Source organism: Mobula birostris, chromosome 10 (genome assembly GCF_030028105.1).
Source record: "Mobula birostris isolate sMobBir1 chromosome 10, sMobBir1.hap1, whole genome shotgun sequence".
NCBI lineage: Eukaryota > Metazoa > Chordata > Chondrichthyes > Myliobatiformes > Myliobatidae > Mobula > Mobula birostris.
This window is the reverse complement of record NC_092379.1, coordinates 91,744,744-91,766,838: the sequence shown is the minus strand read 5'-3', so window position 1 is coordinate 91,766,838 and position 22,095 is coordinate 91,744,744. Positions and strand designations below refer to the sequence as shown.

Below are 22,095 nucleotides of genomic sequence, written 5' to 3'. Positions count from 1 at the left end.
AATTCAAGAGAGATATATTTAGAAGTTTTATAAGCAGCCAACACCACGCCATTGCATTACACTGGTGCCATCTTGGCTTGTTAGATAAACCAATGATATAATTATTGATTTAAATCATACATAATTATATTAAACATTGGAAAAAAGAGCAGGAATAGGTCATTTGATTGTAAACAAATTCAATATCCTTTTGCAGAATTCTTCCCTTAGTCTTTGATCCCTCAAACCCATTGAAAAATACCTAACTCTTTCTTGAATATGTTTAATGCTTGGACATAAGCTGCTTTCTGTGGCAAAGAATTCCACGGGTTCACTTCTCTGGGAGAGGAAACTTCTTTGCAACATAGTCTCAAATAGTTTACTCATGATGCTTCAACTGTGACACCCAGGCCTGAACCTCATGGCCATTAGGAACATCCTCCTGAATCCAAACCGTTCAGTCCTGTTGAATTAGGGTAGAAATACTAAATAAAGTAGCATATATTGTATATGTACCTAGCTATACATAGATTGCATATATAGTGTTCCTCCTTCAACTGTTCATCAAACAGATCTTTAGCAAAAATATGGTGTAGTCTGCTTTCACATTTATTGCTGCAAATCATTTGAATAAGATGCTAAATAGGTACTTGTCTTTCCTCCTGAATGGTCCTGTCATTCGCACCTATTGTTTGCATAACGTGTGTGTGTGTTTTTACCCTCTTTCTCTGCACTATGGTCTTTCCTTTTTTTAAAATCGGATTTTTTGTGTTTCTTGCTTGATGGCTGCCTGTGAGCAAACAAATCTCAACATCCAATCTTTTACACATTCATTGATAATAAATGTACTTTGATTTGATGGTTAAACCACATTTGAAACGCCACCTTACAGAAGGAATGTGCAGGCTTTGGAGAGGGTGCAGAAGAGGTTCACCAGGATGCTGCCTGGATTAGAGGATACGATCTATGAAGAGAGATTGTATAAACTCCTTACCTGCCCATCACCTCCCTCTGGTGCTGCTCTCCCTTCCCTTTCTTCCAAGACCTTTTGTCCTCTCCTATCACGTTTTCTCTTCTCCAGACCTTTTTCCCGTTTCACCAATCGATTTCCCAGCTCTTTACTTCACCTTTCCCCCTCTCCCAGTTTCACCTATCACCTACTACTTCTGTTTTGTCTTCCCCTCCCCCCACCTTCTTACTCTGACTTCTGATCTTTTTTTCTCCAGAGCTGATGGCCTTAGCCCAAAACATCTACTGGTTACTCCTTTCCATAGCTGCTGCCTGGCCTGCTGAGTTCCTCCAGCATTATGTGTGTGCTGCTTGGATAAACTTGGATCATTTTCTCTGGAACATTGAAGGCTGAGGAGACACCTGACAGAGGGTGATAAAATGATGATAGATCGTGTAGATAGAGTACTTTTCCCAAGGTCAAATACTTGAAAATATAGTTTTAAGATGAGAGGGGAAAGTTTAAAGGAGTGGTGTGGGGTAGGGTTTTGTTCACACAGAGAGTGGTAGGTGCCTGGAACACAGTGGTAGGGTTTGTGGAGAAAACAGATAGACAGTGACATTTAAGAAGCATTTAATCACACACATGAATGTGCAGGGAATGAAGGAATATGAATCACGTGCAAGAAGATGGGTTCAGTGCAATTTGGCATCATGGTCGACGCAGACATTGTGGGATGAAAGGAGTGATGCGTGCTATACTGCTCTATATTAGTTTCCTATGTTCTGAGAAACGTCGCTAAATACAGCGAACAAGTCAGTACAAGCTCCTGATCAGGAAACCTTACATGTAGTTATTGCAGTCAGTATCAGAACATGTGATTGCTACCCAATTCACTCAAATCCATTTAAAGAAAGGGATGGAATCAATAGATTCTGTGGCTAAATACAAGTTTTATACTTTTTCTTAGTGCTTCTTAATACTTTGCGTTTACGGAAGAGGATCATGGTTGTTTTTAAGAGAGCTTTGCAATGGATGATGATTAGAAATTTTGGCAGTGTACTAATGTACTGTATTTGAGGAATAGACATGCAATTTCATGACTTGATAGAAGTATATTGGGTGATTAGAGGCACTGATAGAGTGTAAAGCCTGTACCTTTTTCCCCAAGGCAGAAATGACAAACACAGGAGGGCACAATGTTAAGGAAATTGGAGGAAATTATAGGAGTATGTCAGAAGTAGGTTTTTAATACAGAGAATAGTTGGTGCATGGAACATGCTACTGGGGTGATGGTAGAGGCATTAGAGAGACATTAGACTGCATAGGAGACATTTAAGAAGTTCTGAGAAAAATGGAGAGCTGTGCGGGAGGGAAGTGTTAGATTGATCTTGGAGTGGGTAAAAAGTCAGCCCAACATTGTGGGCTGAAGAATCTGCATTGTCCAGTACAGTTCTACATTCTATGTCAGTGTGGTCAGTATTGCAACGTGTGAAATGTGGCCACCAGTTATTACACTAGAAATTCCTCCCAACAAATTGAAAATGAGCAAGTAGTTTATTTTCAGTGATACTGGGGAGTCATTGGCTAGGCATCATAAAATAGCTCTTGTTTTCCAAACTGTCTGAGATGTTTAAAATCCTTGTGAACAAGCTTAAGGAGCTTCAGTTTAAAGTCTCATCCAAAAGGTGACACATTCAGCAATGGAGCATTTTCTCAGTCCTTTATCTTTGTGCTCAGATTGTTGGAGTATGACTCATTCCACCGAATGATTAATAAAGATGCAAATTCTCAACAAGTTTGCATCAGAGAGATCCGCTAATGGGCAAAATAATAATGCGGTCAGTTAGAAATAAAATTCAATTGTTTTCAATTTATTCATTAAATATGTTGATATGGGAATTATTCTGTAATACTGGAAGCTGTTAAGTTGTTAAACTCCATTCTACAGTCAATTGTAGAGAACTCTGTCTGTGGTCACCTTGATTGTGGATTGTTGGGGGCTAAAGACACCAGATTCACTGAATCAAATCAGGTAAAAATTGAACTCAAGGAAATATGTGGAAAGGTTGATAAGGTTTACAAATGAGTGTATTTTAAATATGAGCTCGGTAACTATGTTATCTATCATGTATAAAACTGGCAGGATATTTATGATATTTTATAGAAATATCTGCAGCTACAGTCATTAATACCTTGAACTGAGGTAAATATCATCACCTCAATATCATATTAAATGTGCCAATGTTATGTAGCCGGAAACAGAAATCACGGAGGCGAATACTTGGCAGTAAATTCAAGAAGGCAGTGTTTATCCAATATAAAGACAGCATGTTCAAACAACCTGTGATTCGCGGAGAAAACGAAAAGCACTTGGGCATTCTTGGACCTGTTATCAGTGCCGAGGTCAATGACATAATTGTGGTGAGTCAACAGCTTAAAAGGAATATGCAGATTTATGAGCGGGTTTTTTTTAATACTCACAAAAATAAGGTATTGTCTCAGGAACATTAAGCTGAACTTCAGGAGATCAATCAACCTCACTGTGACTTTACACCTTATTGTCTACCTGCACTGCACTATGTACTGTAATATTTATTCTGCATTCTGTTATTGTTTTACTTGGTACTACCTCAACACAATAATAAACCAATAAAAGTCCTTTCTTTTATTTTGAACCATTTCCCTTTATGGCTTTTCCTCCCCAGTTCCAGCACTCATTTTCTTAGTACCTCTTACTAATCACCTATTTACAATTTCACTCAAGCAACAAACTTCAACTCTTCAGCTCAGACTAAATAAGGTGTTGTTCAAACCTGCTCCATTGCACTGCCTTAATATTGTCAGAGCACTGCTTGTATAAAACTACCTGTTTATAAAAAGCTAAACACTGTCAACCAACAATCACTTTTGTTGTAGATCTTAAGTGCAGAGGAAAAGTAGGAAAATGTGTAAAGATGTAGATGTCCCAGACATATGAGGTTTCCCAGTGACATTTCTACATTCTGTACATGAGAAGAAATGGGATTATTGTTTGCTGTATAGTTCAACTAATTTGAACTAGATTTATTATTTCCAAATGCATTGATCCCCTAGTACCAAAATTATTATCAGATCTTATCATACTGAAAATAACATGGTGAATTCCAAAAAATCAAAAGCCTGCAGCTGTGACATCAAATCTTAAAAAGAAATGAAGTAGAGAGGTAATTTAGTGCAAGGAATAAGTGATGTGTTTAGTGAGAATCACAATGAAGGCAAGGAACAGTCACTTATTAATGCCTAATCCAAATAATAATCATGTACTAATGTCAATGCTCTGAGTTTTTATTAGCATGCTGCAGCAGAAATAGAATGATGGCTAATATTTGCCAAGAAGCTACAACCAGGTGACTCCACTGAGATAAATTTTCAGTCACAAGTTGTGGATCTTCTTTAAAAGTACGTATATAAGAGAGTCATGCTGTGAATATTGTTTGGCATGACAAGACTTTGTAATGTGCATGCTAATTCAGGAAAAAGGGAGATCATTCTAGATTATCATTTTACAAGAAGACTATCTTCAATCTATGAATAAGGTATTTTTTTGGTTGAAAAAATGAATGAAGTGTAACAGAGAAAAAAAAACACCGAGTAAAATATCTTTGCTCCAATTCTTGATGTAAAATTTTATTCACATAGGTGAAGTTCAAGAACATGGCCTCCAGACCTTTTTCTATTCACACTCATGGTGTACCACGTGAAATACCAAATGAATATATATTTGAAGAGAAAGAGTTGAAAGACTGGCCAAGAAAGGAAGAAGATATTGTTAATCCAAATCAAACAAAGGACTACATTTGGCATGTAACAAAGGGATCAGCACCCACTGATAAGGACTTTGACTGCAAAGCCTGGTCATATTACTCAGATGTCAACCCAGTAAGTTCATCCACCATTGCAAGAAGTTTATTGTTTAATTCCATTGCATACTATATTAGTTAGTCTTCTGGCTTGTGCTTATGGGGGAGTTCAAAAAAGTTTCAACTTAAGGCCCTTGTATTAACTTTAACTCAACTAAACTTCAGCATCCTCTATTAACAAACACTTATTTCACTTCAGAATTTCCAATGACATGCCACACTAAGTGGTGCTGGCTACAATATCAGAGTCACATTGTGTTGTTTCTTCTAATCAGGAACGAGACATCCACACAGGGTTGATTGGCCCTTTGATCATCTGTAAACCAGGGACGTTGCACAAGATCACACATGGGATATCAAAGATTCAGGAATTCTCTTTGCTTTTCATGACTTTTGATGAAACCAAAAGCTGGTACTTGGAAGATAACATCCATAAGTTCTGCAGTTCTCCATGTTATCTCAAACGAGAGAGCACTGTGTTTCAAAACAGTATGAAATTTCATGGTAAGAGCCATTCAGTTGACTTCGGCTTTTGCGAAAGAGTGATTGTCTTATTCCTGACAAGATCCTTGACGACAAAATATAAAATCATGCGGTCAAGGCTCAAATTCTTAGTAAGCGAATACCATATTAGACTTTATTCCTTGAGGGGTAGAATTAAGGGGAAACTATGCAAAGTCCTGGTTATATCATACCTGGAGAAATATGTAAAATTCTTGAGAGTTACGCAGAACTTTGATGTCATCAAATGTAAGGTTACCACGAGCAGTTACAGAAACTGGGTTTATATTCCCTGAAATTTTAGAAGGCTAAGGGGTGATTAGGTTAAGGATTTTAGAGTTTGGAAGTATCTTGCACGAGTGTGAAGTCTCGACATGAGAGACGTTGACCTTACAATCAGAGCAAGCCCATTCAAGAGAGATGTTATGAAATATTTACAAATACAGTTGGTAGAAGTATAAAACTCTATCCCCCAAAATTGTAGAAATTAATAATCTTAACTCTGAGATGGATTACCAGAAGATTTGAATATGGGTGCAAGGATATACTGCATTTGTATGGGGCCTTAGTGATACCTCATCTGGATTGTGATGCAAAATTCTGTTCCCCAGCTAAGAAAAGTTGATCTTGATATAGAGGGAGTGGAGCAAAGATTCACTAGTTTGTTCCTGGCATGTGGGTTTATTATAGGTGGAAGGATTGAATTGAATAGGATGGTATGCTCTAAAGATCAGGTGAATGGAATGAAATCTTATTAAAATGTTTAAAGTTCTGACAAAGTTTATCTGGCTGCATGCAGGATGGTTTTCCCTGGCTGAGGAGTAAGGAGAAGGAGGCAGAGTTTTGGAATAAGAGTTTTAGACTGAAGCAAAGAGGAATTTCTTTGCTCAGAAGGTTCAATTTGGAATTCTCTATCTCAGGATGGTAGTTATGCCAATGTTCATTCAAAAAAGTGATAGATTTTTGGACATAAGAGAACTGATGGATATGGGGAAAGCACTGGAAAATGGCACTTATTAAAATTTAGACGAGGTCTTAATGAAGGAATAGATTTGAAGGGCTGGATAGCCTACACCTGCTTCCATTTCTCATGTTTATAGACTGCTAAAGGTATTAAGATTTTCAGAGCTGTGTCGGACAAATAAAATAGGTTGCAAATCAGCCACAAATTAATCTCATTGACAGAAAATCTGAGGGGCTGAGAAGTTGTATATTGTTCCTGTGCCTGTAATTACAAGTAATCATTGTGGTGAGAAAAGCATCTTTTCTACTGTCTGTTGCTGTGAGGCATGAAGCTCAAATGCCTAGCATCTCAGAGCTATGATGTCATTAATGACTGAGCAGCCAATCAAATTAATAGATTTGTACATAGCTTGACTACACAGCATTTAATGTACTGTAATTTCTAAATAAATCACACCTCCTTGGGTTGAAGGTACAGATAAACATGTATTCCCATTTTAATATGACCACCTTACAACTCCATTTTATTTATCATCTTTTAGTTTTCATTTACATCAACAAAAGGATATTCTGAAATATCAAAAGTCATTATGTAATCTGCAAATAAATGAATCTTGAACTTTTTATATGCAAAGGAAAAACTTTTTCACAATAAGTTATTTGAGTTCATTATTTTGGAAATGGTGAGGGTTAAAATACTTGGCATGCACAACGAGCAAATCACGTTGGTGTAATCATGTGCACAATGTGTGACAGAAAAGAATAAGAAAGAAGATGAAAAAAGTTATCAATCTTTACAGATTATTTGTCAAATTAATTTACATAAATTATATCATTATTTTATCTTGAGTTTATAATTCAGATGACTGTTGGAAGTATATATTTTTCCTAATTCTTTAGTGCAGTCTAATCAGTTTCTCACAGTTAATTACATCAAATCAAATCAAATCAAATCAAGTTTAACTAGCATTCAAACCATACAAAGATACAGCTGAACAAGACAGCATTCCTCTTGACCGCCCCTTTCCTGCCATTGTTAATGAGCAGATTATCTAACTCATCCTTACTTCAACTAGCTGCATTATTACGCAGTCACTGAACGAGACAAATGATAGAGTTCCACCTTCTACAAGTCAGTAGACCCTATTGTAACTCCCCTCAGCATTTGTTTTTGAGAATCCTTCCAGTGGACGCAGGTAAGAATACAGAGGAAAGTTACTAGAATGTTGCTTGGATTGAAAGACTTCAGTTATGTAGAAAGATTAGAGAGGCTGGGTTGTTTTATCTGGAGCAAGGATGCTAAGGGATGATCTGATAGAAGTATTTAAGAATGTGACAGACATAGAAGGGACACATAGACATTTCCCATAGTAAAACAAGGTGGCCTAGGTTGAAAGTGAGAGGAAGGAGTCTTAAAGTGAATCTTCAGGTGTTATTTTCACACAGAAGGTAATAGATAACTGGAATGCACAACCAGAGGAGGAGGTAGAATCGGATGCAGTTAACATATTTAAGGGGTATTTAGATGGGCACAGAATCAGACAAGGCATTGAAAGGTGCTGTCTAAATCAGGGGTTCCCAACCTGAGGTCCACAGACATCCCCTTCTCAATGGTACTGGTCCATGGCATTAAAAAGGTTGGGAACCCCTGATCTAAGTGCAGGCAAATGAGTTTAGTGTAGATGGGCAAAAAAGTAGGGATGTGGTCAACACAGACAAGATGCTGGAGGAACTCAACAGGTCACGTGCTTCAATGGAGAGGAATGAACAGTTGGCATCTTGGGTTTCTTTCACCAGGGCTTGATGTAGATGAGCAAAAAGACATGGATGTAATCCACCTGTTTCAGTGCCATTTTTTATTGAACTATGATAGGATTTATATTATAAAGATGTAAGTAATATGGGATAACTTGAAAGTTCCAAAAATCTCCATTGGATTATGGTGCACGGGATAATGGACCAAACTACTATCATGAGGAATCATGGCTAAGAAAAATGTATTTTTTGGGAATAAATCTCAGTGCAAATCTATTTGCCAAAGCACAGGATTTCTCCAAAGGTTGCAGCTATCCCATATTCATTGTATTTTGATTGTCATTTTTAGGAATATTGACAATGTCTTTTTTGAAAGTAAATATTTAAATTAAACCTATTTTACCATATGTTCTTGGTTTATTTTTAATCACACTTCTACACAATGATTATAGAACAAATTAATAGCTAATCAATTAGACATAAGTCAAGCATAAGACTAAAATTAAGTATGTGCAAGGAAGAATTCTCAAGACATTGATTGGCAGAAAACTGGAGTCCAAATATATTCAAAAGAATCTGAAACATTTCCTTCAGAACCCACATGAACTCAATTATTACAAGAAGGGATGATAAATGCATTTAACTAATTTTCTGTATGCACTTGCCAATAGGATACCTCGAAGGATAACCTTTTCCTGATACTGAGCAAACAACCAAAAAACATAATAATCTGTCAGATTTTGTCAATTGCCTAAGCTTGAGGACCAGTCTCCCTGTTTTTTGATGCAATTGGAGCATACACTCTACCAGAGTGATAGGAACTCTGACGATCCGGTTCAACGGCAGTTCAACTTGCTGGTGGCCAAAGGCAGAACAGTAGTAGTGTGAGCTTTTGAATGTTTTTAACTTGCTGAACCATTGATCAGAGCTGTAGTTTAGCATCCATCGAGTAACATTGCTTTAATTCTTACCTTGATTTCCCCTGTAGCGATCAATGGGCATGTGGCAGAATCACTGCCAGGCCTGGTAATGGCACAGAATCGGTTAGTTCGCTGGCATCTGTTAAGCATTGATGGATCTGCTGATATTTACAGTGTGCACTTCCATGGCCAGCCTTTTATAATGAGAAGAGCCAAAATGCACAGGATGGGAATTTACACATTACTTCCTGGTGGGTACTTCATAATATAACGTCTAACCTTCAAATCATTGCTATCATATTAGTTGTACTCTGTGATGTCCCCTTATAACACTGTGCACTGATATACCCTGTGTTTTTTACAATGGTGGAATCTGCCACACAAATGTCTCCATTCCTGGATTAGACAGAAAATCGTGTTACTCCTCTAACAACAGATTCTTTACTTTCTTCCTAGAACATCAGATCTCATTTAGTATGTTGAGTCAGATAAATGATCTGATGAACCAGTACTGAAGTTTTGGAGCACTTAGTTTGCTATCTGTCTCTTTTATCAATATTCCCAGATTTCTGATATTGAAACTTTAGGAACTTTAGGAGAAGTGAAAGAAATGACTTGATATATTGGTATCAATTCAAGGAAATTCAGGTTACACTGGACTTTTGGTGCCCAAATGACAAGGTGTAGAGGAAGAAATAAAATTGGCCCAGGTTTCTACTTTCCATCACAATTCTGAATCCAAAAGGGTAAAGGAACACAGACATGAACAGCGAGTAGGATCAACCTTTGCTACATTACCCAATAGATACTCAATAATAAGCAAATTGGATCTGTTGTTGAAGGAAAATGAGTATCTAGACTCAAAAGAGAAGTCAATCTCTACAAGAGAAGGAAGTTAGTGGAGGGAAGGAAAATAGCAATATGATTTTGTTATTGCAAAGTAAGCTTGATTTTTGTAGTTTTGTCCTTTATATTTGTTAATTAAATAAAAATGTTTAATGTGCTAATTGTCACAGGCTTATTTGGAACCATTGAAATGAACCCTACAAAAGTGGGCTACTGGCTTTTGGACTGTGAGACAGCTGAACATCTGCAGGAAGGGATGCGAGCCATCTTCCTAGTCTATGACTCCCGTGGGTATTAATTTCTCTTGTTAGTCATGGGCATGGGGGACAAATTAGGATAAATAACAAAATGTTAAAATAATTAACACATTGGTGTAAGAATCTGTATCATTTTCTGAGTAAGAATGAGATTGAGTAAACACAGTATTCCCAAAAACATTTTCTCCTTTTCAATTTGTTGTTCAGGAACTATGCAGCATCTGTGGAAAGAGAAACAGTTGAAATTTCAGTTCTGGGTTCCTTCCTGTTCTATTGTTGTTCATGGACCTTAAATGATAACTCTTTCTGTTTCCACAGATGTTGCCCGATCTGCTGAGTGTTCTGAGTAGTATCTTCAGGTTTTATTTCTGGTTTTCAGCAGCAGTAATTTTTATATAATTTACAGTACATACACTTTAAAGAAGACTAGACTTTTGTTGATTCTGATATTATACAGTGATCTTCTTTTCCCCTCTTAAGGCTGTGGCAATGTACTATAAGCTTTCATTCAGATGAAACAAAAGATGGCCATGTTGCTTTCTCCCAGAGAGATGTATTAAGGAGTGGAGAAGTTTGCAAATGGATTAGTTATCTGATGGGGCTACAATGAATGTTCTTCTCCTGGGCATTACCAGCCTGCTGATGCAGGATAATTTTATCAGTTCTTATCACCCACACTACAGTACCTTCCTGATCAATACTATTCAACTTAACATTAGCCTAAGGTCAAAACTAAAACTAAGGATATAATTTTATCCACAGATGTTCTACTCTAAAGTTATAATGTTTAGTGGTATTAACAAATTCTTTAGCAAAACATGGTTTTGCCATAATCTTCAAGCTGACTCTCTCAATACTTGAGGCTATAGAGAGGTTAAACCTCCCTTCTGAGGGGAGACAATTTCCATTTATAAGCCGCTGAAACAAACTTAAATCACATTCTGAATTTGGTTTCCCATCAAGAAAGGCATAAAGCAGCACAATGTGTCAGTGTGCAGACTGTAATTAATCTGACGGTATTATTCATGTTTCAGAATGCAAAGGGCCCCTGGGTCTTGAAGACGGAAGAATAGCAGATATACAGCTCACAGCTTCTGGCCACATAGGTCAGTGAACACTAATGTTCTATTTTCAACAAGACTGAATTCCTCAGCAGGGTGGGAAGTGAGATGGTAATGGTGTTTACAGAAAATAAGTGAGCGACTCAGAATGAATGAGAAGCAGGTTAACCTCAGGTGACTGCACTGCAAACGCATAATCACCTGAATTGCATTGCACAGAAACTTCTTTTGTTTATGCCTGTACAGATGCCAAGCTCCAAGTCACTGCTGACTCATTCCCTGAGTGGATGAGAATGTGAGCCTTACACTCAACATTAACAAAACAACCAGCCCCCACAAGACAACACTGATCTTTCCCAATAAAGGTTCCTGGCATGATGCTAAAAATAGGGACCACTTCCCACATACTGGAAGCTACCACTCAGCAAAGCCAAACTTGATGTCGGAATTCATCAACACCCTCACTGTGTCAGCATAGTCTTTGGTCAATTGAGGAAAAATAAATGTAGAAATTAAGACCTCAGGCACAAAGCTTACAGTGGTCCCTGGCCTCATGAAAGGTCTCACCAGCACTATCCCTGTGAAAGATCATCCAGCTTCACTGGAAGGATAAATGAACTAACGTCAGTGTTCCCTTTTCATGGTTTTTAATCATTGTTCATCATTACTTCAGAATTAAATGTGATAAAGTTATTTATAATATCTTGCACTCCATATACAGACTCAGAATCAAAATCAGAATCAAGTTTGCTATCTTATAAGATGTAAAATTTGTTGCTTTGGGGCAGCAGCATGGAGCAAATACGTAAAATACTATAAATCACAAAGTAAGTAAATAGTGCCAAAATGAGGAATAGTGAGGTAGTGTTCATGAATTCATGGGCCGTTGGGAATCTGATGGCAGAGGGGAAGAAGCTGTCATTGAGTGAGGGTCTTCAGGTGGCTAAAAAGGTCCAGATGATATCAGCTCCTGGAATAAAAACATTTTCCTCTCATCCCATTCTACTTTCTGTCCATCACTTTAAATTTCTGTCACTTGCCCCTGAATCTACTAATGAGGACGCCCTCGCTCTGTTCACCCGATCTTAACCCATCACGATTTTTAACAAGCTATAGCAACATTCTCTCATGTAATTGTAACTGCAATGCCTTATTCCCTAGAACCATTTTAGGAAATTGAATGTGAAACTTCTCAAAAGCTTTCATATTATTCTTAATATCTGAGAGCCAGAATTGGTATCAAATTGTTTTACACGGGGCTCGTCAATGCATCCATTGATGAAGCCCAGGAATCCATATGCTATCTACTTTTGAAGATATTTGCATTAACATACCCTCACCAATGCTATCATCTTGTTTCTGTTTTGTAATTGTACCGTTTAACAAGTCAGAGTTGGTAATGATGTTATATAACCATTTCTGCTTCAAGTTACAAATTGAATTATTATGTCACTTGCAGCTCTTTAAAAGTCAGCTGATTATCTCACCTTACATCATGATCTTTCTCCAACTGGCAAGTTGCAGTAGGTTTGATAAAGAAGTTAAGATTTTCTTTTCTGAATTTCATAGGGAAATGGGCACCTCAATTAGCAAGGTTGCAAAAATCTGCATTAATTAATGCGTGGCGAGGAAAAGGAAGCCGGCCATGGATTCAGGTAAAATTGATGACAGTAGAATATACGGATTATATTTATTTAACTATGTTTAAACTATTATGTGAACCTACAACCACAACCTGAATTCATGACAAATCTTTGCAATTTGTTATTATAGATAACACATAATATCACATTGTTAACTTGATATGCGAATGATCCTTGTGGCTGCAGCTAAAAGGAGCTGCTTACTTTAAAACCACAAACACGAGGAAATCTGCAGATGCTGGAATTTCAAGCAACACAGGCACAACACCTTATATTCCATCTGGGTAGCCTCCAACCTGATGGCATGAACATGGACTTTTCAAATTTCCGCTAATGCCCCACCTCCCCCTCGTACCCCATCTGCTATTTATTTATTTATATACACACATTCTTTTCCTCTCTCTTCTTTTTCTCCCTCTGTCCCTCTGACTATACCCCTTGCCCATCCTCTGGGGTTCCCCCCCCTCCCCCTTTTCTTTCTCCCTGGGCCTCCTGTCCCATGATCCTCTCATATCCCTTTTGCCAATCACCTGTCCAGCTCTTGGCTCCATCCCTCCCCCTCCTGTCTTCTCCTATCATTTTGGATCTCTCCCTCCCCCTCCCACTTTCAAATCTCTTACTAGCTCTTCTTTCAGTTAGTCCTGACGAAGGGTCTCGGCCCGAAACGTTGACTGTACTTCTTCCTAGAGATGCTGCCTGGCCTGCTGCATTCACCAGCAACTTTGATGTGTGTTGCTTACTTTAAAAATAAGACAAAATGTTTTCCTTTTTTTAAATTGGAAGTTTGAAGAAGTCAGGTTCATTGATGCAGAGTGCCACAATAGTTTTATAGGAGAAAAAACAATGTATACCGTACATGCAGCAGAACTGATTAATTTGTTAAATGCAGATAGAACTATTTATTACCTGAGATTCCTTTTTACCATGTATTTTCTGGTCCACCATACATTACAAGAACAATGATGAAAGTTACAGGCTTTTATCTGCACAAAAATACTCTCTTTTTGTTTCTTTGTGTAGCTTAAGACAGAACACTTATTAAAGGAAGTAAACATTTATTGACAGAAGTAAGCATTTTTCATCCTTTGTGATTCAATTTCAATGAAAAATTAAGAAACTCACTGTGAGTCGTGATTTTCTTCCAGCTCATAATGCAGAAATGCATGAAAGAGCTTGAACGTGCATAGTAGCATCCAAACCCTGAGCACATCTTTGAGGACGTCCCAGAGTACGTAAATGACCCTGCCATTCGCTGACAACTGATGAAGATATGGTGCTTCTCAGCTGCATTTTAAGCTGAGCACCCTTAACTGCATCTTACAGGAGCACCTGTAAAAGGTGCTGACAAATTGCGTCTCCATCTGCTTTGGGAGCAGTCGAGCATCAGACTAGAAGTCCCTACAAAGAACTGTGAGAACAGCTGAGAGGATCATAGGGATCTCCCTTCCATCCATCAGGGATCTTAGTAATATCAAGGATCCCACCCGTCCATCCAACATCCTCTTTGACTTTCTACCATCAGGCAGGAGACTACGATGCATAAAAACAAGAATGGTTGAAATGAGAAACAGTTTCGTCCCCCCAGCCATTAAGTTTCTGAACTCTGGCCGCATCGCATTCAAAGTGTTGCTGGTTAATCTGTTCCCATACCTTACAATATTTAATATTAACACACTCTAGTTTGTTATTTATGTGTGATTCATCAGTAGAGTTTTTCCTTACCTTCATAAGTTATCATGTGCTATGTATGTTATGTGTATTTCTGTGCTATTCACCCTTGTTTGAAGAAACATTGTCTCATTTCTATTTACATTACATGGTTATATACGTCATATACATGTATGTAGTTAAATGACAATAAACTTGACTGGACTTGACTTGACTTTGGAGGACTGCTTCACTGATTTGGAAGGCAGCTATATATGTAGTTCCCAGCCCTTGGAATCTTGACACTTGAAGCGATCCATAAATAATAATGTATTTGGCTCTCCCTCAGACCTATCCATGCAGCAACCAATTCAGTGTCCTGACACAGAGAGACCCTTTAAAATAAACCCTTCTAAACTAATCTGCAGTGGCTGACCAATGCTCCAGCCCCTTTACCTGCCTCCCAGCACAATAGTCTACAATCCTGGCCAGCCTCCCACTCTTTTGTTCCACAACCTTACTTCTCCACCTCAACCCCCTGTCTGTTTTGACCCGCTTATCGTGGCAGGCACCCACACAAAATCCTCATGGTTCTGACAGTTTAATGTGTCCAAGCATACAGCATTTTATTTCTAAGCATGTTATGCTCAGTCATGCAAGGGAACACAAGCATGGCAGTTAAGCACTAGTACTGTGTTTCTACTCATATCAATAAATTTAATATTATTCCCAAAAATATCTGGTGTGTTTGTAGAAAAGCAATTCCACTCTTAAAACATCACCCTTCAAAATACAGAATCTATGAGCTCCGGAAAGATACTTCAAGGAACAGCTCTTCTTTAATTAACAAAAACCAAAGAAATCACGGTGTGTTTGAATTCCTAGACATACACCCTTACACCCACACTTGTTACTTCAACTTATCATAAATCACAGATCTTTGCTGATGCATTCCACATAAATAGTTTATTTGGATTTAAAACATTTTGACAATATGCATCGTTTGGTTTCCTTAATGACTCTTAATCATGTCTTCACAGGTTGATTTTAGAAAAACTATGTTGATTCATGGGATAATCACCCAGGGAGCACGTCATTACTTTAGACATTACTTTGTTGATCATTTCTATATCTCCTACAGTCTGGACAGCCACACGTGGAAAAATTACAAAAGCAATACCTCTTTAGACATACAAGTAAGTAGCTTTATTATGTATGGCAAAAGCAGATTGAACTGAAGCACTGCGACAGCTCAGATTGAGTCAAAGTTTCACAGTTCCTAAATGATCATGGAACTCAATCCCTTTTAAAAGTGACCTTTGTGGGAGATATGCTATGTAGACAGAGCCAAGTGAATGAATGTTGATCAGATTTCATGATCAATCACATACCACATAAAGTAAAGGCATCCGTTAGTCTTGCGAGACCATGGATCTACGCCTGGAAAGTCTTCATTCTCCAGGGCGCAGGCCTGGGCAAGGTTGTACGGAAGACCAGCAGTTGCCCATGCTGTAAGTCTCCCCTCTCCACGACACCAATGTTGTCATTAGGACCCGTACAGCTTGGCACCGGTGTGGTCGCAGAGCAATGTGTGATTAAGTGCCTTGCTCAAAGACACAACACGTTGCCTCGGCTGGGGCTCGAACTCACGACCTTCAGGGCACTAGTCCGATGCCTTAATCACTTGGCCACATGCCCACTCTCATAAACATGTGTTTTCCAACTGAATGTCTAAAACCCTGGCTTTGTTAGCTACACAAAAACTAACCTGAGGCTTCCTCACTTGAAGCAAGGTATCGGTTAAAATTCCTACAGTATGAAGAGAACTGAGAAGAAATAAGAGGGTTAAAAGAAAACTTTACACTTCAAGTGAAGTTGTGAGCAAAAGTAAATTTATTATCAAAGTACATTATGTCACCACATCTCACCCTGAGAATCATTTTCTTGTGGGTATACATAATAAATCCATAATAGAATCGATGAAAGACCACACCAACATGGGTATTCAACCAGTGTGCAAAAGAGCAAACTGTGCAAATGCAAAAAGAAAGAAGGAAGGAAGGAATAAATAAATAAATAAATAACCAACCAACCAACCAAGCAATTCATATTGAGAACATAGGTAAGAAAAGGGAGGAGGCCCTGAAAACAGACTACAGGGAGTTAGGAAAGAAGTTGAGAAGCAGGACCTCAAAGGTAGTAATGTCGGGGTTACTGCCTGTGCCACGTGTTAATAAGTATAGAAATAGAGTGAGGTGGAGGATAAATGTGTGGCTGAGGGATTGCAGCAGGGGGCAGGGATTCAGATTTCTGGATCACTGGGACCTCTTCTGGGGCAGGTGTGACCAGTACAAAAAGGATGGTTTGCACTTGAATCCAAGGGGGACCAATATCCTGACGGGGAAGTCTGCTAAGGCAATTGGGGAGGGTTTAAACTAGAATTGCTGGGGTGTGGGAACCGAACTGAAGTGACGGAGGAAGGGGTGGTTGGCTCACAAATAGAGAAAGCTTGTACATAGTGCAAGAGGGAGGATAGGCAGGTGATAGAGCAGGGATGCGCTCAGACTGATGGTTTGAGGTGTGTCTATTTTAATGCAAGGAGTATTATGAACAAAGCAGATGAGCTTAGAGCGTGGATCAGTACTTGGAGCTATGATGTTGTGGCCATTGCAGAGACTTGGATGGCTCAGGGGCAGGAATGGTTACGTAGAGTGCCAGGCTTTAGATGTTTCAGAAAGGACAGGGAGGGAGGCAGAAGAGGTGGGGGCGTGGCACTGCTGATCAGAGATAGTGTCACGGCTGCAGAAAAGGAGGAAGTCATGGAGGGATTGTCTGCGGAGTCTCTGTGGGTGGAAGTTAGGAACAGCAAGGGGTCAATAACTCTACTGGGTGTTTTTTAAAGACCACCCAACAGTAACAGGGACATCGAGGAGCAGATAGGGAGACAGATTCTGGAAAGCTGTAATAATAACAGGGTTGTTGTGGTGGGAGATTTTAATTTCCCAAATATTGATTGGCATCTCACTAGAGCAAGGGGTTTAGATGGGGTGAAGTTTGTTAGATGTGTTCAGGAAGGTTTCTTGACACAATATGTAGATAAGCCTACAAGAGGAGAGGCTGTTCTTGATCTCATATTGGGAAATGAACCTGGTCAGGTGTCAGATCTCTCAGTGGGAGAGCATGTTGGAGATAGTGATCACAATTCTATTTTCTTTAACATAGCATTGGAGAGGGATAGGAACAGACAAGTTAGGAAAGCATTTAATTGGAGTAAGGGGAAATGTGAAGCTATCAGGCAGGAACTTGGAAGCATAAATTAGGAACGGATGTTCTCAGGGAAATGTACAGCAGAAATGTGGCAAATGTTCAGGGGATATTTGTGTGAAGTTTTGCACAGGTATGTTCCAATGAGACAGGAAAAGATTGGTAGGGTAAAGCAGTGGTCCTCAGCCACCGGGCCGCAAAGCATGTGCTACCGGGCCGCAAGGAAATGATATGATTTGGCGATATGAAACGATATGAGTCAGCTGCACCTTTCCTCATTCCCTGTCACGCCCACTGTTGAACTTGAACGCACGCGAGGTCATCACTTGCGCGTCATCCATGTCAGCGCGGGAAGAAGATTAACTCCTCGAGCTTGCAAATGATGGTGGGCTGAAAAGTATGTTTGACATAACATATCTGCTGACATTCTGGATCAAATTCAAGGCTGAATATCCTGAGACAGCCACGAAAGCACTGAAAACGTTGCTTCCATTTCCAACATATCTCTGCAAAGTGGGGTTTTCTGCAATGAATGCAATGAAAACTAAGTTGCGGAATAGACTGGCCATAAGGAATCCCCTTCAAGTATTGTTGTCTCCCATCACCCTTCGATAGGACCGTCTTGTTGCAGGAAAACAAGCCCAGGGCTCCCACTGATTCAGCGATATTGGTGTGTTGCAATGATTTTATATGTTCATACGGGGAAAATATGTGCTGTGTGTTTAATATCCAAACGTTACTTAAAATGTTATGATGCTATTGACTTATAAGTGACTTATAATTGACTTATCATTGTATTCATGCCAGGAAAATATGTGCTGTGTTTAATATTAAATCTGTTAGATAAACCTTTTTAGAAACAAAATTGAGTGTTTTAGCCACTTATAAGTGACATAGTTGACTTATCACCTATATTCCAGTTGTGATTAACACCCTGCCCCCACCAGGGTTGCCAACTCTCCCGTATTAGCCAGGACATCCTGTATATTGAGCTAAATTGGTTTGTCCCATACAGGACTGCCCTTGTCCTGTATTCCCCCCGCTAAGGTAGAGCGTTCCTATGAAACCTTTTGAGCTGAAATGACGTAAAGCGAAGAAGCAATTACCATTAATTTATATGGGAAAAATTTTTGAGCGTTCCCAGATCCAAAAAAAACCTACTAAATCATACCAAATAACACATAAAACCTAAAATAACACTAACATATAGTAAAAGCAGGAATGATATGATAAATACACAGCCTATATAAAGTAGAAATAATGTATGTACAGTGTAGTTTCACTGAACAGAATCGCCAAAGAAGATTTGTAGAAAAAAATCGGCACGGACACACGTGTGCACACAGGTGCCCGCGCAAGGCTTCATGGTCATGGTAGTCTTTCTCGGGGTAAGCACAACGTATTTGACTGTTACGCTTGTCCGCTAGCAACCCTACCCTCCCCCGCCCCGGGTTGGCCGGTCTGCAAGAATATTGTCAATATTAAACTGGTCCACGGTGCAAAAAAGGTTGGGGACCCCTGGGGTAAAGGAACTGTGGTGTACAAAGGCTGTTGTAAATCTAGTCAAGAAGAAAAGAAAAACTTATGAAAGGTTCTAAAAACTAGGTAATGATAGAGATCTCGAAAATTATAAGGCTAGCAGGAAAGAGCTTAAGAATGAAATTAGGACAGCCAGAAGAGGCCATGAGAAGGCCTTGGCAGACAGGATTAAGGAAAACCCCAAGGCATTCTACAAGTATGTGAAGAGCAAGAGGATAAGACGTGAGAGAATAGGACCAATCAGGTGTGGCAGTGGAACCAGAGGAGATAGCAGAGGTACTTAATGAATACTTTGCTTCAGTATTTACTATGGAAAAGGATCTTGGTGACAGTAGGGATGACTTACAGCAGACTGAAAAGCTTGAGCATCTATATATATTAAGAAAGAGGATGTGCTGGAGGTTTTGGAAAGCACCAAGTTGGATAAGACACCAGGACTGGACGAGATGTACCCCAGGCTACTGTGGGAGGCACAGGAGGAAATTGCTGAGCCTCTGGCGATGATGTTTGTATCATCAATTGGGGCAGAAGAGGTTCCAGAGGATTGGATGGTTGTGAATGTTTTTCCCTTATTCAAGAAAGGGAGTAGAGATAGCCCAGGAAATTATAAACCAGTGAGTCTTACTTCAGTGGTTGGTAAGTTGACGGAAAAGATCCTGAGAGGCAGGATTTATGAACATTTGGAGAGGCATAATATGATTAGGAATAGTCAGCATGGCTTTGTCGAAGGCAGGTCATTCCTTACGAGCCTGACTGAATTTTTTAAGTATGTGAGTAAACACATTGATGAAGGTAGAGCAGTAGATGTAGTGTATATGGATTTCAGCAAGGCATTTGATAAGGTACCCCATGCCAGGCTTATTGAGAAAGTAAGGAGGCATGGGATCCAAGGGGACATTGCTTTGTGGATCCAGAATTGGCTTGCCCACAGAAGGTAAACAGCGGTTGTAGACGGGTCATATTCTGCGTGGAGGTCGGTGACCAGTGGTGTGCCTCAGGGATCTGTTCTGGGACCCCTACTCTTTGTGATTTTTATAAATGACCTGGATGAGGAAGTGGAGGGATGGGTTAATAAATTTGCTGATGACACAAAGGTTGGGGGTGTTGTGGATAGTGTGGAGGGCTGCCAGAGGTTACAGCAGGACATTAATAGGATGCAAACTGGGCTGAGAAGTGGAAGATGGAGTTCAACCCAGATAAGTGTGAAGTGGTTCATTTTGGTAGGTCAAATATGATGTCATAATATAGTAAGACTCTTGGTAAGACTCTTGGCAGTGTGGAGGATCAGAGGGACCTTAGGGTCCGAGTCCACAGGACATTCAAAGTTGCTGCGCAGGTTGACTCTGTGGTTAAGAAAGCATACGGTGCATTGGCCTTCATCAATTGTGGGATTGAGTTTAGGAGCTGAGAGGTAATGTTGCAGCTATACAGGACCCTGGTCAGACCCCACTTGGAGTACTGTACTCAGTTCTGATCGCCTCACTACAGGAAGGATGTGGAAACCATAGAAAGAGTGCAGAAAAAATTTACAAGGACGTTACCTGGATTGGGGAGCATGCCTTATGAGATTAGGTTCAGTGAACTTGGCCTTTTCTGCTTGGAGCAACGGAGGATGAGAGGTGACCTGATAGAGGTGTATAAGATGATGAGAGGCATTGATCATGTGGATAGTCAGAGGCTTTTTCCCAGGGTTGAAATGGCTAGCACAAGAGGGCACAGTTTTAAGGTGCTTGGAAGTAGATACAGAGGAGATGTCAGGGGTAAGTGGAAGCAGATAGGGTCTTTTAAGAGACTCCTGGATAGGTACATGGAGCTTAGAAAAATAGAGGGCTATGGGTAACCCTCGGTAATTACTATAATAAGGACATGTTCGGCAGAGCTTTGTGAGCTGAAGGGCCTGTATTGTGCTGTAGGCTTTCTATGTTTCTATGTTTCTAACATGAGATGAAGAGTCCTTGAAAGTGAGTCCATTGGTTGTGGGAACATTTTAATGAGGGGGCAAGTGAATTTGAGTGAAGTTATCCCCTTTGTTTCAAGACCCTGATGGTTGAAGTGTAGTAACTGTTCCTGAACCTGGTGGTGTGGGTCCTGAGGCCACTTTAAATAAATTTAAAATATTGTTGTTATAGCAATACCAGAATGGACTGGATCAACCAAGTTTATGCTTATTAACCAGATCTTTAGTTCAGTTAGTCCTGACGAAGGGTCTCGGCCCGAAACGTCGACTGTACCTCTTCCTAGAGATGCTGCCTGGCCTGCTGCGTTCACCAGCAACTTTTATGTGTGCTGCTCTAGTTTCATAATCATTTTTCCTTCTGACATAGAGGGATCACGTGCCATTCATTGCGTATATATGTTGGTTCACAAAGCAATCCTACTCCTCAATTAATTTTCCTAAAGTGACGAGTTTATATACCAACTTGCACTTATTTAGGACGTAAAAGGAAACCCACAATATCATATGCAAGTTCCACACAAATAGCACCAGAGGTCAGGATCAACTCAGGTCACTGGATATGTGAGGCAGTAACTGTATTAGCTATACCCTGTCCCACCAGAAAAAACTCTAGGTGTATCTCATACAAAGTTTTACATTTTGTTTTTCTTCAATTCTTAGATATTTAAAGGAAACATTGATGGAACCGGGAAAGCGAAGAACTATTTCAATCCACCGATCGTAGCTCAATATATCAGAGTATATCCAAAACCAAACGGAGGACCACTGGCACTACGAATGGAGTTGCTGGGTTGTGACCTGCAGAGTGAGTTCATTAAGGAAAGGTGATGATTGAAAGTATGAGGAAAAGAGATTCAGGCATATTGCCGAGTACTTAAAAGTTAAAACTAAGAAGGAAGGGTAGAATAAAAA

General features: G+C 39.5%; 1 protein-coding gene across 2 annotated transcripts in view; it reads left to right on the top strand.

Moving 5' to 3' along the window:
• Positions 1-22,095, top strand: part of LOC140204151 (coagulation factor V-like) — a 79,738-nt gene that overhangs the window by 50,253 nt on the left and 7,390 nt on the right. Inside the window, exons 14-22 of one of the 2 annotated variants that reach the window (XM_072270577.1) lie at positions 3,184-3,352; positions 4,610-4,849; positions 5,106-5,334; positions 9,038-9,220; positions 9,986-10,102; positions 11,107-11,178; positions 12,703-12,788; positions 15,464-15,619; positions 21,844-21,988. In XM_072270577.1, coding sequence (XP_072126678.1) covers positions 3,184-3,352; positions 4,610-4,849; positions 5,106-5,334; positions 9,038-9,220; positions 9,986-10,102; positions 11,107-11,178; positions 12,703-12,788; positions 15,464-15,619; positions 21,844-21,988 — 1,397 coding nt within the window. Of the gene's footprint in view, positions 1-3,183; positions 3,353-4,609; positions 4,850-5,105; positions 5,335-9,037; positions 9,221-9,985; positions 10,103-11,106; positions 11,179-12,702; positions 12,789-15,463; positions 15,620-21,843; positions 22,008-22,095 lie in introns of both variants that reach the window. The other variant, XM_072270579.1, reaches the window with a different exon arrangement.